The 14448-nt window shown below is 33.7% G+C and overlaps 1 protein-coding gene across 3 annotated transcripts in view; it reads left to right on the plus strand.

Moving 5' to 3' along the window:
- The window catches only part of fray (oxidative stress responsive kinase frayed), a 105960-nt gene extending 92489 nt beyond the window's left edge, over positions 1-13471 (plus strand). For all 3 annotated transcript variants that reach the window (XM_089090524.1, XM_089090522.1, XM_089090523.1), the window contains 2 exons: positions 216-399; positions 7648-13471. In XM_089090524.1, the coding sequence (XP_088946650.1) occupies positions 216-399; positions 7648-7725 (262 nt within the window). In that variant the 3' untranslated portion in view covers positions 7726-13471. The remainder of the gene's footprint in view (positions 1-215; positions 400-7647) is intronic.
- The last annotated feature ends 977 nt before the right edge of the window (positions 13472-14448 follow it).

Here is a 14448-nt window from a genome sequence, read left to right on the forward strand (position 1 = left end):
TATATATTAGCATAGGCTCATTTTTTGAAATAATATTATAAATTGAATCAATATTTAAACTTCCTGCATCCCTACTAATTTACAAATTTACGGAAATTTGTCTTTTATTTCTACAAGCTTCTGTAGCTTAGTGTGTAATTCTTAATTATTGTTTTTGCTCTAATTTGTTTTTAATAAAAAAAAATGTAACAAGTTCTGATTTTTGTTTATTTCAGGAACAAGGTAAAAGAATTAAATGACATCCGATTTGATTTTGCCCCAAACAAGGATACAGCAGATGGTATTGCATCGGAATTAGTTGGCGCTGGGCTTGTAGACGGCAAGGATATGGTTCTAGTTGCGGCTAATTTACAGAAATTAATTGGACAGCCAAATATGAAGACAGTCAAATTCCCTATTGTAAGTAGATTGCTGTATATAAACATATATCTACTCACTTTGTATATATATATATATATATATATATATATATATATATATATATATATATATATATATATATATATATATATATATATATATATATATATATATATAACCAGGAGCCCGGCCGCTTGGCCGCTGGGCTCCGGCACGCGGCAGGCTTCTATATATGGATTCTCAGTATCGCTTGTCTCCTAGCCACAGACGATTTGAGACAAATTGCAGTGTTTTCTTATAAAGCATTGCTTAAATAAGGCTCATATGCACCTAATTATAAAAATAAAAATAACGCAGACTTCTCTCCAACTCAAAACTTCTCTTTAGCTTCGACGTTTCTTGGAATTTGTTAATTTCATACATTTAAAGATAGAATGTCGCATTTAATTGATTTTTGAAAGTCTAAATCGTGTGAGATATAACAATTTGAGCTGTGTAAGGTTTTCATGCATGCATAATAAAGTTTCGCAGAGTCCAGCGCCCAATATCCTTATGGAATCGCTCACCTTATATTTTTTTTAATTGCGTCCTTGCAGGTGGTTTTGATCAAAGTTAATTATCTTACTTGCTGGTAAATTCTGTGCTCCATGACTTATCTTATACGTTTCGACCAAATGACGTATGAATATGTAAGCAAAGGTTAGTAGGTTCAGCCACCGGAGGTGCTCTCGGTGGGGTATGTTGCAGTGGCTTGGTGAGAATTTAGTTTTGCTTCGTTGTTCTTTCTCAAGAGAATCAAGATCCTTGTTGTATAAAGGCCTTATGGCAGGCCGTAGTATATAATTGGTGGGACCAGAGACTATAGAGTGTTGCAAGCACCTGGAAGTTATCGAACCTGATGTTTTCTGTCTGGATCTTGGAAGATCCAGAGGCCGTTTTGGAAGGATTTGTTTACTATTGCTTCATAGTGAAAAACGAATGATAGGTTGATAGTCAACAAGGATTCCACGGTCTCCCTCTGCTTTGCCTTTTGATAATATTTCGAATTCTAATACGTAGGAAGTCAGTTGTTTTTCCCTCAGGCTCACATCGTGACCTTTTTCACTGTTAATTTCCATTAGCCGCTTGCTCACCTAATCTAGGTTGTGATCAATGTCCCCCTATAGTTTTTTAATGCATTTTACACCCTAAATAATTTGTTCCGATAATTAGTTCAATTTACCAATGCTTTGCTCCGTTAAAATTTAAACATTGACTCTATTCGGAATTCCTGATACAACAGGTTTCAAGGGAAAGCTGCACATTCTTAAGCTGTTTGATTCCATGTGCTTTATTCAATTTTTTTTGTGTTTCACCACGTTTCTTTTATTTTTTTAATTCGGTGCCCATACTATCGAAACTGCATAACTGCAAAGGGAGGCTATTTTCACTGAAAACTGGTTTACTTCTAGACCAGCAGAAGGAAGCGAAGAGAACAACAATCAAACGAGTATTTCACCCGTGTATAACAAGACGTCTTGATGTCTTGGCGTTTTGTCATGGCTGGCCAGTTCGGCTTTAGATCTTTAATCCTTCTAGAAGCAAAATCTAAGTTATGTTTGTGCAAATGAGATGAAAAATTTTGGGAGTGGGAAGGAGAGGGGGTCTGAAATTAGCGCCAAAAAAGGGTGATTTAAAAATAATAACTTTTATTTTGAACTGCATAACCTAAACATGTCCCATTTTAGTTGTGAGAGTTGCAACTTATTCAAGTAGTGGCTGCTCTAAAAGACGGAAAAATAAGGTTCAATCCGGCTTTCTATGGCTGCCATGAGGATGTCGTAAGGAAAGATTTAAGGGAAATCAGAAATTTTTGTAAGGGTGTAAAGAGGGAGGATGGAGGAATGTGCGTAGCTGTGTTGGTCTCAGGCGGTTTCGTTCTGTAGTGAGTTGGTAGTACTAGTATTAGTAATATGAAATATTTGTAATATTCTATATAAAATGTTATATTTACTAGAACATTAATAAGACATAAAAATTGTTAATTAACATCAATACGTTATTTATATTTAATTGAAATTTACCTAAATAAAAATTCTGTGTGTGCTCTATAACCTAACCCCTTTGTCTGTGCCTTCGTTTCATCAGCTTCTTTTTTATTATCTCGCTTGCTATTTGTTTTTTGAATGCATCCTCTCGTGTAATAAATTTCCGTAATTGGATTCTATTCAGAAGTACAAAAAATAAAATGCTACAAAAGGTTAAGCCCAAGCTGGAACGTCCCTTGGTTCCCTGTGTGTTACTAAGTCTGTTTTAACTAGCTATCATTCCCAGCTGCCCTTCAAATTAAGGATGAAGCCTCTTTGAAATGATTCTAATTAAACTTTAATTAAGCAGATTAAGAAATTATAAAATGTATAGATCCAGGGTGTGTTTCAATCTGTGGTTAATGATAACTGATTATTTGTTACTAATTTTATCCTAAAATAGATCATTACTACAAATTCAATAATTTTAATTGACTTAATTAGGAAAAGACTGCAACATTTTAGTTCTTTCTGCACATACAAAGAAAACCAATTCTTTTAATGTTTGGAGTTTTGCAACATGAATAAGAATAGATATTAAATTATTATTAATGATATTTGGCTCTTGGAACTCACCCCAAATATTGTAATTTGTATTCCATCCACTTTTGGTACCCCGTTTGACCTGAAATTTTGGAAACGCATTGATTCTAGATGACGATACATGGTATTGGACCGGTGATTCCTTTGAAACTACCGCTTCTCCTCATCCCAAGTCAAGGCCGTACCCATGATTTTTTTTGGAGGGGGTTTTAGTCAAAGATTTTTTTTCGGGGGGGGGGGTTACACAAAAAACCTTAAAAACGCATAAAAAATTTGTTTATATCCATTTTTGTTACGTTTTTACGAGTCAAAATAACATTTCGGGAGGGGTTCAAACTCCCCTAACGCCCCTCTGTTTACGGCTTTGTCCCCACGTAGCTAACTTTAGATCACGGTGGATATCCACAAAGAAGAGCGGTACTTGTATGATATACGTCCTACCTAATATTCTTCTAATATGTTTCTCTGACGCTCAATCCTAATCAAATATACGAAAGTAAGATAAAAATATAATACTTTAGAAACAAATTTTGGCTATATTTGCACAATAGGGGGGGGGAGTGGGCGTAAGGAATGATTTTGTTCATTTAGACGCCTCCCCCTTCCATTTCTGGCTCTTAATAAGCCTTAAAAATGCACCCTTCTTGTTTTTTATCAAAAGAAACTGTTACCGATCTTGAGATTATTTGTTGACCAGCAATTATGGTGCAAAAAAGGAACTTATAGAATTTGGTGTAAAAAAATTGTACATATAATATTGCCACTTTGAACCAAAAGTTTATTCAATAACTTACATACACACAAGGGGCACAAGTCTTAACTCTAGTCAAAAATATTTATTTAAGTAACATGTTTTTAATGGAACTAATAAGTTTTTTGGGCTATCGATCAATGGAGCCTGAGATACTGTTTTAAACACATTCATTAAATATAACTACCCCCGATTATCGCCGACTAAGTGTGCCGTGCCGACCGCGACCAAGCCCCCCCCCCCCAAATTTTTTAGCTTTCAGTAAAATTTCACCGAAGGCGAAAATTCGACAGAAATTTTGCAAAATTGGCCAAAATTCAGCAAAATTCTTGATTTCTGCAGAAAATTCGGCATAAATCAGGTAGCAATTCGGTAAAATTTACGGCTAAAGAACCACAAAATATTACAACTGAATTCTCCAAACGCACAAAATAGCTATCCAAAAACTGGGTTTCTTGACCTATTTTTTCCACGATTTAGAATACTTCTTGTTTCTGTTCTATAAGAGATGCAAGAGACGCAAAAGTAATGCAACTAAAATGAGTAGAGATGACACCCTCCATGCATTCTAGAGACCACACATAATTTGCACTTTCGTATGCATCTCATATTAAAAATAACGAAGTTAAAATTATATTTTAACTTCGTTAAAATATAATTAACGTTAAATAGAAATAATATACAATTAAGCATTGTTAGATTATCGCAGACTAAGTGTCCAAGCGACGACCAAGATTTACACACTACTTTCCTCTCCTTTTCATCGTCATTGCTCATACAAGCGTCTACTCATCACCCGTCCTACAATTCTGTGGAAACTTTAGAGACAGTGGAATTTTTTGTTAGCGATCCTCTCATTTCTGGTCAAACTCCCTGTGTATTTTCAGAGACTGTCCCGCTGTTCCTTTTAATACATGGTCTCTTTATTCTCCCTTAAAAGAGCTCTTTAGTTGTAAGATTGTATTCCAAGATTTATGTAAGTAATTGATTAGTTCATGGTAAATTGATTCAAAAACACACTGGCAAATGTTCCCTGTGAGGCTATATGACCTGTGTATAATAAGACGAAATATATCTTGGTATATTTTACTGTTTGACTTGTTAATCACCTCTTATGTTTATTGCCAACTAGAAAGTATTCTTTCTCGAAATGATTTTCTTTCCAGTTAAGTTTTACATTCCTATGACGTGGTCCTGGATAAGGCCATGCACCCCCTCCCCAAAGAGGCCCTGATTTAGTAGTTGTATTCTAATCAGGGTTCCAGTCCACTATTCCTCGTTAAATGGATAGTTTATTTAAAGGTACAGCTAGTTAAGAAGTATTCTTTCCAGGTGTTTTGATTCTATTTTCTGCCTAGTCAAGAGTTTTTTCAACTTATTAGCATTGACCTTTTGCTAAGCTGGTTAAAGCCGAATAAAATGTTTTTTTTGTTCTTTATTTATGGAAAACAGTGTATTTTCTCCTGTCTTTATGTTGTGTAAGAGTGACCAATTCAGTTACATGCGGTTAATTGCCAAATAATAACGTAGTTGAAATTATAAATTCGTTGTGCATATGGTGTTTTATGAGTGTCATTACTTAGATTCTGTTATTTCAACTGACAATATTATGTTGTCATTTTGTAACATTTAAACTTGAGTTTGGCTAAAACGAAATATAAATAAATATCGTTTCCATATAAATAATTCTCAGGTGGCAATCCTGACTTTAACTATACTTATCAACGCTAAAATTCTGTCCAATATACAATATTTGCTGTCAGCTATGTATTTAAACATTTAGGACAGCAGCTTGTCCTAATATAAATAGTCGTAAACAGACGTAAAGTGTATTGAAGAATGAATGCTTAAGGATGACCAGTTAAAAGCTTAAAAGCAAAGTTAAAAGCTTAAATCTGCCTTAAAAGCAAAGTTAAATTACGGGATTAACAAAAGATTTTATTAGTTTTTTCTTATAAATTGATGGTACATATATGGTCTTTTTATGTTAATATAGTATTTATGATGATTTCTTATTAAGCAAAAATGGTTCTATTTAGTTAAGTACAATAATAGCCTCTTACATAATATATCCTTCTACTGTTTTTAGTGCCAGCAGTCATGTATGGGAGAAGTTGATGATGCTGTTTTTTCGCGGAGGGGGAGGGGGGGGGGGGGTTCATGAAACTAGTCCGATATAAATGAAGATTAATTTAAGAAAAAAGGACTGGAAGCACCCGTTGCAATCAATAAATACAAATTTTTCATGTATCGAGTCCACAATAAACTTGCAATTCTTAGCCTAAAGAATGATGTTAACTTTTCTCAAGTTTTGACTATTCTCTCCTAAAAACGGATTATTCTGGAAAACATAAGAAAAATTAAATTTTCATTTTATATATAAACTGGTGTCTATGAGGTAACGTGTAGGCCTGTAAGTTCAACTACACTTGAGTATAAAAAAAAGTACATACTGTTCAGCTCCTTTTTAGTGTTGATTTTTTTTCTTTTAATTACGTGGTGAATTAGGGTTTATGTTTCCTGTGCAAGATTTTGTATGATATAAATATAGTTATTTATTGCTACAAAAGCCTCTTTGGGACATGGCAAAAACAAAACAAAAACAATTAAACAAACGCTTACGAACATAGTAGAAAAATTCTTTACAATAGCGATACCGTAGAATAATAACACAGCAATAACAATAGCAGTAACAAAAACACACATGATAAGACACAATACCTTAATAACAAACAATTCTTATACGCAATTATAATTATCTTGTTATTGTAATACATTGCAACACTAGAGCCTCAATGGGCCGTGGTTAACAAAAATAATATAAACAAGAAAAACAACTCACACAAAATACAATCCACCACTATTATGTATATTCTTATCTTTTCAAAACTTTCTTTCCTTGTCATGCCTATCGTCCACCCTCCAAAAATCTCTATGTGCTGCATAGCTACACGGGCGTACCCCTCCACATTCTTAATATCTACTTTACAATTTTTTAAAATTCCCACCATCCAACCCTTCTCTTTTAATCCAATCCCAAAATTTTCTACCCTCACATCCTTACAATTGCACATAAAGTGTTCTTAGTCCTAATTTTCTCCGGACATCGGGCATAAATACCGGACCTTTTGGTGAGCTGAACCTCCCCAAATACTTCCTTTCACCAATAGGTATAAAATTACCCCTTGTTGAAATGACCCATCTTATATCCTCCCCCTGAAGTCCCACTTTAAAATAATATTCCTCTCCCTCTATGTTATTATTCTGCTGACCAGAGGCTTTAATACTTAAAGCCCACAATTTTGCTGTTAGTTAATAGCTGACATTCAGCTCTGTCCCTTTATTGAATTATATTTTGGAAATTTTGTTTTTTCAATTTTTTTTCTTTATATGGCAAAAACACGTTGGAAAGGTTGGAAAAATCAGCCAAAATAGAAGAATTTTCTTGTTCCTTAAAGTAAATTTAGATTGTTCTTTAAGAAAATGATCAAGTCGTTCCAAAGTCATTCCTCGAAATGAAAGGAGGAATTCATGCTTTTTGCTATTAAAAAAAATCCTTAATTTTTTTTTTACAGAAAACGGTATTGTAATGTAGTGGACACTGCCGCCATTTATTGTAATGGTAACCACGCTGATATTAGCGTGGAAATCTAAGCAAATGTAATTACGGACGAAAACAGGTCATTTACCTGAAAAAGAAAAGAAACAGGGGTGGGGGTGGGGGTGGGGAACCCCAATAAAGGGATCCTGAGTTTATCAGAATTCTAAGAGCTTGATTCTCTCGTATTACTGGCTATCATCGAATTTCTTTCTATTCTCATCCTTTGTAGCTTAACTGTAGATTATGCAGGGCTTTTTCAAACTGTTCTTGTAGTGGAAAGTGCTTTTTAGAAAGATGTAATAGTGTTTTCTTGTTTTCTTTTTCAGAGCACCACCCTTGAGCCTTTAGAAATGCCAGATGAACGGACATTGGTTGGGTTTGCTCAGCTAAGCTTAGCAGATTAAAAAAAATTAGTGGGCAATTTTAGCTCAGTTTTATAGTTTGGATGTTGTTCAGTGTTCCGTACCTTCTTTTCCCTGTTGAATCAATGTTTCCTTATGCACTGTGACATAAGTGTGTGATACAGCGACGTTCCATTGTCTTTTCGGTTTATTTAATTAGTTTGTCTAATTGTGAATTTAAAATTAATGGGTTTGTATTCGTTAAATGATATCGTCGATTTCGTATCAGTGGTAAAATATTATCGACGGTAAAATACGATCGGCGGTAAAGTGTGTTTACGTTTTACTTGGGCAAAAAAGAAAAAATATGCAACAATTCTTTGGGAGAAATTTATAAAATACATTCATCATAAATCTAGAGAACCTGTTTTGCAAATACTAATATCGTTTGGATGAAAAGTGCTACGTAGAGACTGATATTGGGGGGGGGGGGGTTGAAAGTTTAATTTGAACCATAGGGCATCTAATACCCTATGATTGGTCAGTTTGCACACGTGAATAGAAATCTTTTTAGAAAGTGCTTTTTCGAGAGATACCTACCTAAAAGAGAAGAGGCTTGAAAACTGGCTCTGTTCGGCGCACTTGGTCTATCTGCAATTGACTCCCCAAAGGTATTCGATCAAATTCATTTATTGATACCTTCGAAGGAAAGTCTAATAGAGGCCTGAGGCTTTGTGATAAAATTGTGTAAAAAACGTAACGAAGGCTCAGCTCTTAGTTTGCGTATCCATGTAAAAGGTATAATGGATTGACGAAAAAAAAACTTACAAGTTGTTAATTTTGTTCTAACAGCCTATTCATATTATTTCTTTAGTTCTAACAGCCTATGTTCTAATATATTTTTCTAACAGCCTGTTCATATTGTTCCTATAGTGAGAGAAGGAGGAAGTGGGAGTAAAGAATGTCTGAAGGTCATCTTTGTCTTTTATCTTAAGGTAATTAGTGAACATTTGAAAGTTGCACTATATTTTTGAAAATAAAAAAAAACTAGGATGTGAAATTAATCCGGCTATTTTGAATAAAAATTTTAAACCAAGACCAAAGAAAAACAAATTAATAATAAAATACAAGTTATTTAAGTTTAAAATTGTTTGGGGTTTAAAAATTCTTCTCTTCCCCCTTCCTTTCTACATCTTCAGACTGTGTGGATTGATGCTATAATTCTTTGTGGACATTTGTCTGTTTATTGCTGATAGCATTGGCTCTATATTTATCTTTGCTTGTTATTTTACATCACAAACACTTCCAACGCACTAGTCAATAGAACTGTATTTGTATGCTTAGCTATTTTATATATATTATACCTAGGTGAAGGATATACTAACTGAGGTTATGGTTTAATTTAGCCTCTTTCTAAATAATATTTGTTGTTAATACTAACCAGTAGCAAATGACGAAGGATCATTGCTAAACAGAGGAACTCTAGGATAATTAGCTACTTTATTGCTGTTAAAGGTATCCAAGTTTACATAGCTTTAGAATAAAGCTTGTTTGCGAATTAGCTTGTCACATGTTTTTTTTTTGTTTTTTTTTTTTTTTATAAGATGTCCTAGTCGCGATTCCTGTGGTGCTCTACTAAGCCATTAATATGTGGCCCGAGGATATCTGCCACGTTTTTGAAGGGTAAGGCAAGTCAGCCAAACCTTTGACATACTAAAATAATCAAAAGGCCTTTACCTTTTCAAATGAATTAAAATGAAATGAATTATGAATTAAATTAAAAGTATTCATGAATTAATGAGTATTCCCTTCAAATAAATTAAAAGTATTCATTTGTATGTAGTTTTTCCCAATTGGGAAAGAAAATTAGCAATTGTGAAAGAAATTTAGAAAATTAGGAACAGTGGGGAAAGTAGCTAGTCTATTGTTGTTAAGGCTATTCAAGTTTATATAGCTTTAGAATAAAGCTTGTTTGCGAATTAGCTTGTCACGTCTTTTTTTCTACAACAAGATGTCCTAGTCGTGAGTTCTGTGGAGCTCCACTGAGCTATTAATATGTGACTCGCGGAAATCTGCCACGTTTTTGGAGAATAACGCAAGTCAGCCAAACCTTTGACATATTAAAATAATTAAAAGGCCTTTACGTGCTTCAAATGAATTAAAAGTATTCATTTTTTATGTAGTTTTTCCCAATTGGGAAAGAAAAACTAGCAATTGTGGAAGAAACTGAGAAATTCAGGAACATTGGGAAAATTAGCTACTTTATTGTTGTTAAGGCTATTCAAGTTTACATAGCTTTCCAATAAAGCTTGATTTTGAATTTACTTGTTACATTATTTTTTTCTATAACAAAATGTCCTAACCTTCGGAAATGGGTATTTTAAAAGATCTGAAATAGATTATTTTTCAATTTCTTATCGGTAGAAAATGAAGATTAGAAAAATCTAGAACATCACCTACTACGTTTCTTTCCTTGTTTCACGTTTCCCTTTTAATTCTATCTGTTTAGATTCATTGAGAAGCGATGTTGTCATTGTTTAAAGGTACTTTGGTTTTAAGTTGCAAGATATGTGTTAAAATATATCTTTAGAAAGAATGCACAATGTTACAAAAACTTGGAGCACTTCAGTGAAGCTGTCTCTCCTCACTATATAAAGTTTCCAAAAATTATAATAGCCACAGTAAAATCAAATCAAACGATCGTCGAGTATATGAAGTAAGAAAAGAAGAAACTTTACACACCAAAAATATTACTTAAATAATCATCTAGATTTCTATTTTGGTCCTAGCCGAGGGGTTGGCGCGCTAGACATGAAAGCCTTTGTCCGCGAGGACAAGGGTTCGAGTCCTGGTCCCGCTGGTTATTTAGTTTGGAACGGGAGTCAGCGGTGTGACTATAAGCTCAGTCGAATCAACCCAGCTCTAAATGGGTGTCTGGGAAAACCTGGGGGGAAAACACGGGATGCGTCGGATGAGTTTCCTCCAGCCCCGCATATAACTCCTGGCCGAAGGGAGAGAATCAGGAGATCCGTACCTGGGCTGCGCAGACTATTGGTCAGCATGTGAAAAAGCTTTTTATTTTTTATTTTCATTTACAATTATCGGGGAATTAAAATTTTGGCCTGCTTTTCAATGTTTTTATTTTGTATTTATTTGATATATTTATAAATTTTAAAATAGAAAATTAATGAGTATTGTTGTTGACAACAGAAATCATTTGAGTATTGCCAAATTGAATAAGATATTTTTTCAAAAAAAAAGATTTAACCATCCATACTTTATTTTAACGTAATTATATTGATACAATTATGATAATTATATATAGTAATATAGTTATTAATGTATTAATATGTAAAAAACAATTAGGGTTTCGTATAATTATGCATTGTATACAATTTATGTAATATTATTATACATAGTACAGAGTAAATATCAATAGAATATTTCCTCTATCGATAGTTTCTTTTGCAATTTGCTTAGGTGTGAAGATTTTTATTTTCAGATGTTTGGTTTAACGTCCAATTTTGAGCGAATTAAAACTTAGTAATATAGTTGATATATGTAGGTAATACAAGTAGATGGACTGCTATATCGATTTTTAAGGACCGTATGAATATTTACTGGATTTTCTTGATAGGCCGAAGAATTATTCCCGTTTTTGTGTTTATTTCTTATGTAAAGGTAATTTTAACGTCTGTTTCGATCTAGCTAATAAATGCTGACGCTTGTTTCTGGAATGCCATTTAGGACTGTAGATGGATTTAAAAACTTGAATGAAGTCAAACTGAAAAAAAGGTCAGTCTGTTTCATTGATTATGCTTTTTAACAATTTGTGTAATTTATCTTCGTTTTTTTTATGAAATGGTTTCTTTGTAGTTTATTGATTTGTTGTGTTTTTTTTATCTTATCATTATTTTCTTTTTCCTTATGACAAACAGAAAAAAAATTGTAATTTAAAAATATTATAATCGAGAAAACGAGGGTAATACCAGCCAGTGGACAGAAACGAAACAGAAATCAAAAGCAGATATTTAGAAAATGCCTTCATTACAAAAAAAGAAAAACCAACCTTTTGAAGTAAACTCAAACAGAGCAGAAGAAACAGTGAACCAAACAAAAAAAAAACAAAGCCAGAATGAATGAAATACCACCATTCACCAATGAGACTGGGCAAAATTTTCTGCCTAGCATCTGGCTTATTGACCCGATTTTTATTAACAATGCGGTCAGATAATCTTGAATTAAACTGAGAAAAAATGTTATTTAAACAAAGAATTCGATACTTCAAAACAGCAAGGACATCAAAATAAAAACATTTTTTGCCCCCTAGACTCATATTAGTTCCATTCATGTCTGAAAGATTTTCTAAGATTTTTCCTTTGGTTTTTCAAAACTATTAAGTTCTTAGAGGAATATCACATTCTCGTCAGTGCTGCCACGTTGAACCGTGAAAATAAATTTGCAAAACTATTCAGTTAGATTTTACAAGACACTCGTCTATAAAAGAAATTTGAATGTGAGCCATTTGTGGGTTCCTAAAGATAACTACGTCTTCAAAGTAGAGCTAACCCTTCTTAACCTGTTTGGTGGTAACCTATGTTTTGTTTGCTATTTTTTGCTGATTTTTCACCAACATCTTTTTTTCCTATTTGGCACCCCCTAGTACTAAGAACTGTATACCCGCATATGGATGTTCTTTTCATTAAAAATTGAATTGCCAATTTTTCCTAGCTTTTTTGTATGTATATATGGTTGTCTTAGTTTCTACTTAACCTATTCAAACAATCGCATTTCATTTCTTTTGTCAACAAATGAATTTTGGGGAAATTTTTGAAAATAAATTTTCGATTTCGATTTTATTATCCAATGTGTGTTTTAATGGCACAGTGGGTTTGACCTTAGCTTGGTAAGAGATTGAATCTTGCTGTGGCAACACACTGCAGGGCCAACCTAGAGAACTTAGTAGTTAAGAAGTGTCGTTAATCCTATTACTTTAATAAAACAAATTTATCTTTGAGTACTTGTAAGAATTAACAGCGTTGCCGCTTGCGATAAAATTTTGGGACAACAGTAGAATTTTCGCAGCTTTTTCTAGACAATTATATTGTGGCCGGCAAGAACTAAGCGTAATTTTTGACAGCTTTTCCCTGAAATGTACTTTTTTTTTTGAAATAACCAATTTTGTTCTTTGAAAATATACTGTTTAGAAAAATATAAGTGTGTTAGTTTTATTTTCTGAACCTAATTTTCATTCTGAAATATTCTGTAATTAACTAGTGCAAGCTTCTTAATCTAGGCAAAAATTTTTATAAAACACAAATCTGAATGAAGCTTAAAAATTTAATTTTCGACATAAAGGTCTTAGCGGCAACTCTGCTGATGATATTAGAATCGCTTTTTTATGTATGCTGCCTGTCTTATTGTAGGAGAGGCTTGCTATTATGAGGAGTAAATATATTGTAATTGACTATCTGTTTTCCTACTTGATTACCTCGTCAAAAATGAAAAATGAGAGTAAATGAACAAATTGCACTTAATTTGATTTCTTATTTTGCGTCCGGAAACGAGTGTCAGAAATTGTACTGACAGAATTGACCTTAGGCGTCAACCCTGTCCATGACGTTAGAATTACTTACTTTATGTGCTGCTTGTTTTATTTAAGGAAAGGTATGCTTTTGGAAGAGTAAATAAATTGTGATTTAGTGCCTGTTTTGATCCTTAGCAGTTTTTTTTTCATTTTCAATCTTAATTACCTTGTCAAAAATGAGAGTAAATAAATAATCACGCTTAATTTGATTCATCTTTTATATTACTATAACTGCGTGCTCCGAGGTTGTCGTTTTATTTAAAAGGTTCCAAGACATAAATGGTGAAGAATAGAATATGAAAAAAAGCTTTTTTTTTACTGTTAACAATTTTTCTTTCTTTAACAAATAGGAGGTTTTTGATACATGGGCAAGACAAGTTTGATCAAGATTGTAACAGTTTAATAAAAATAAATCTAGTTTCTATTTTAATCTATTTTTGCCCTATATTAAAAAAATGTAGATATATACATTTTGATGTTATGGGTTCCGTCGTCCCCCCCCCCCCCCGAAATGTTTGTCTGACTAGTAAAAATGTAATAAAAATTGTAAACAAAATATGACGCGTTTTTAAAGTTTCTTTTTAACCAAGCATTTACTCAAGCTTTAACAGAAGAGGGTCAGTTTTCTTTAGTATATTTTAACCCTTATGGCACTATATGGCTTATTTTTCAGTTTTCACTACCATTCTCACTTGATTTTGGAAAATTGGCTCCAACCCCCCCCCCCCCCCATCCCACCCCCTCGGGCCCAAGAGTTTTACGAAATTACATCACTGCTTCTCATTAATTGAAATATGGAAGGAGGGAAAATTGGTAGACAGGTAACAGTCTACCTACGGATTATTCTGGGTGACTGAGCGTATTTCAGACAGTAGGCTGTACGAAAAACGTGGTTCTATCCTACTTTCTAGGGCCATAATGAGAGAAAGGTAAGGATGGCTTGGGCACGTTCTGCAGATAAAGGATGACGGATTGCCGAAGATTGTCCTTTTTGGCCAGCCGTCAAGGGCTAAACGGAAAGCAGGTCGTTCGCCGTTGCGGTGGGATGAAGTTATAAAGAAAGATTTAAGGGAAATGGGAACTTCTTGAGAGGTGTAAAAGGAGGCTTTGAATAGATTTGGATGGAGGAGGAGCATGCGTAGCTGTGTTGGTCTCGGGCGGCTTGATACTGCAGTGAGTTGTTAGTAGTAGTAGTATAC

Source organism: Artemia sp. Qi Xiang Cuo, chromosome 6 (genome assembly GCF_049724085.1).
Source record: "Artemia sp. Qi Xiang Cuo chromosome 6, ASM4972408v1, whole genome shotgun sequence".
Classification (NCBI taxonomy): domain Eukaryota; kingdom Metazoa; phylum Arthropoda; class Branchiopoda; order Anostraca; family Artemiidae; genus Artemia; species Artemia sp. Qi Xiang Cuo.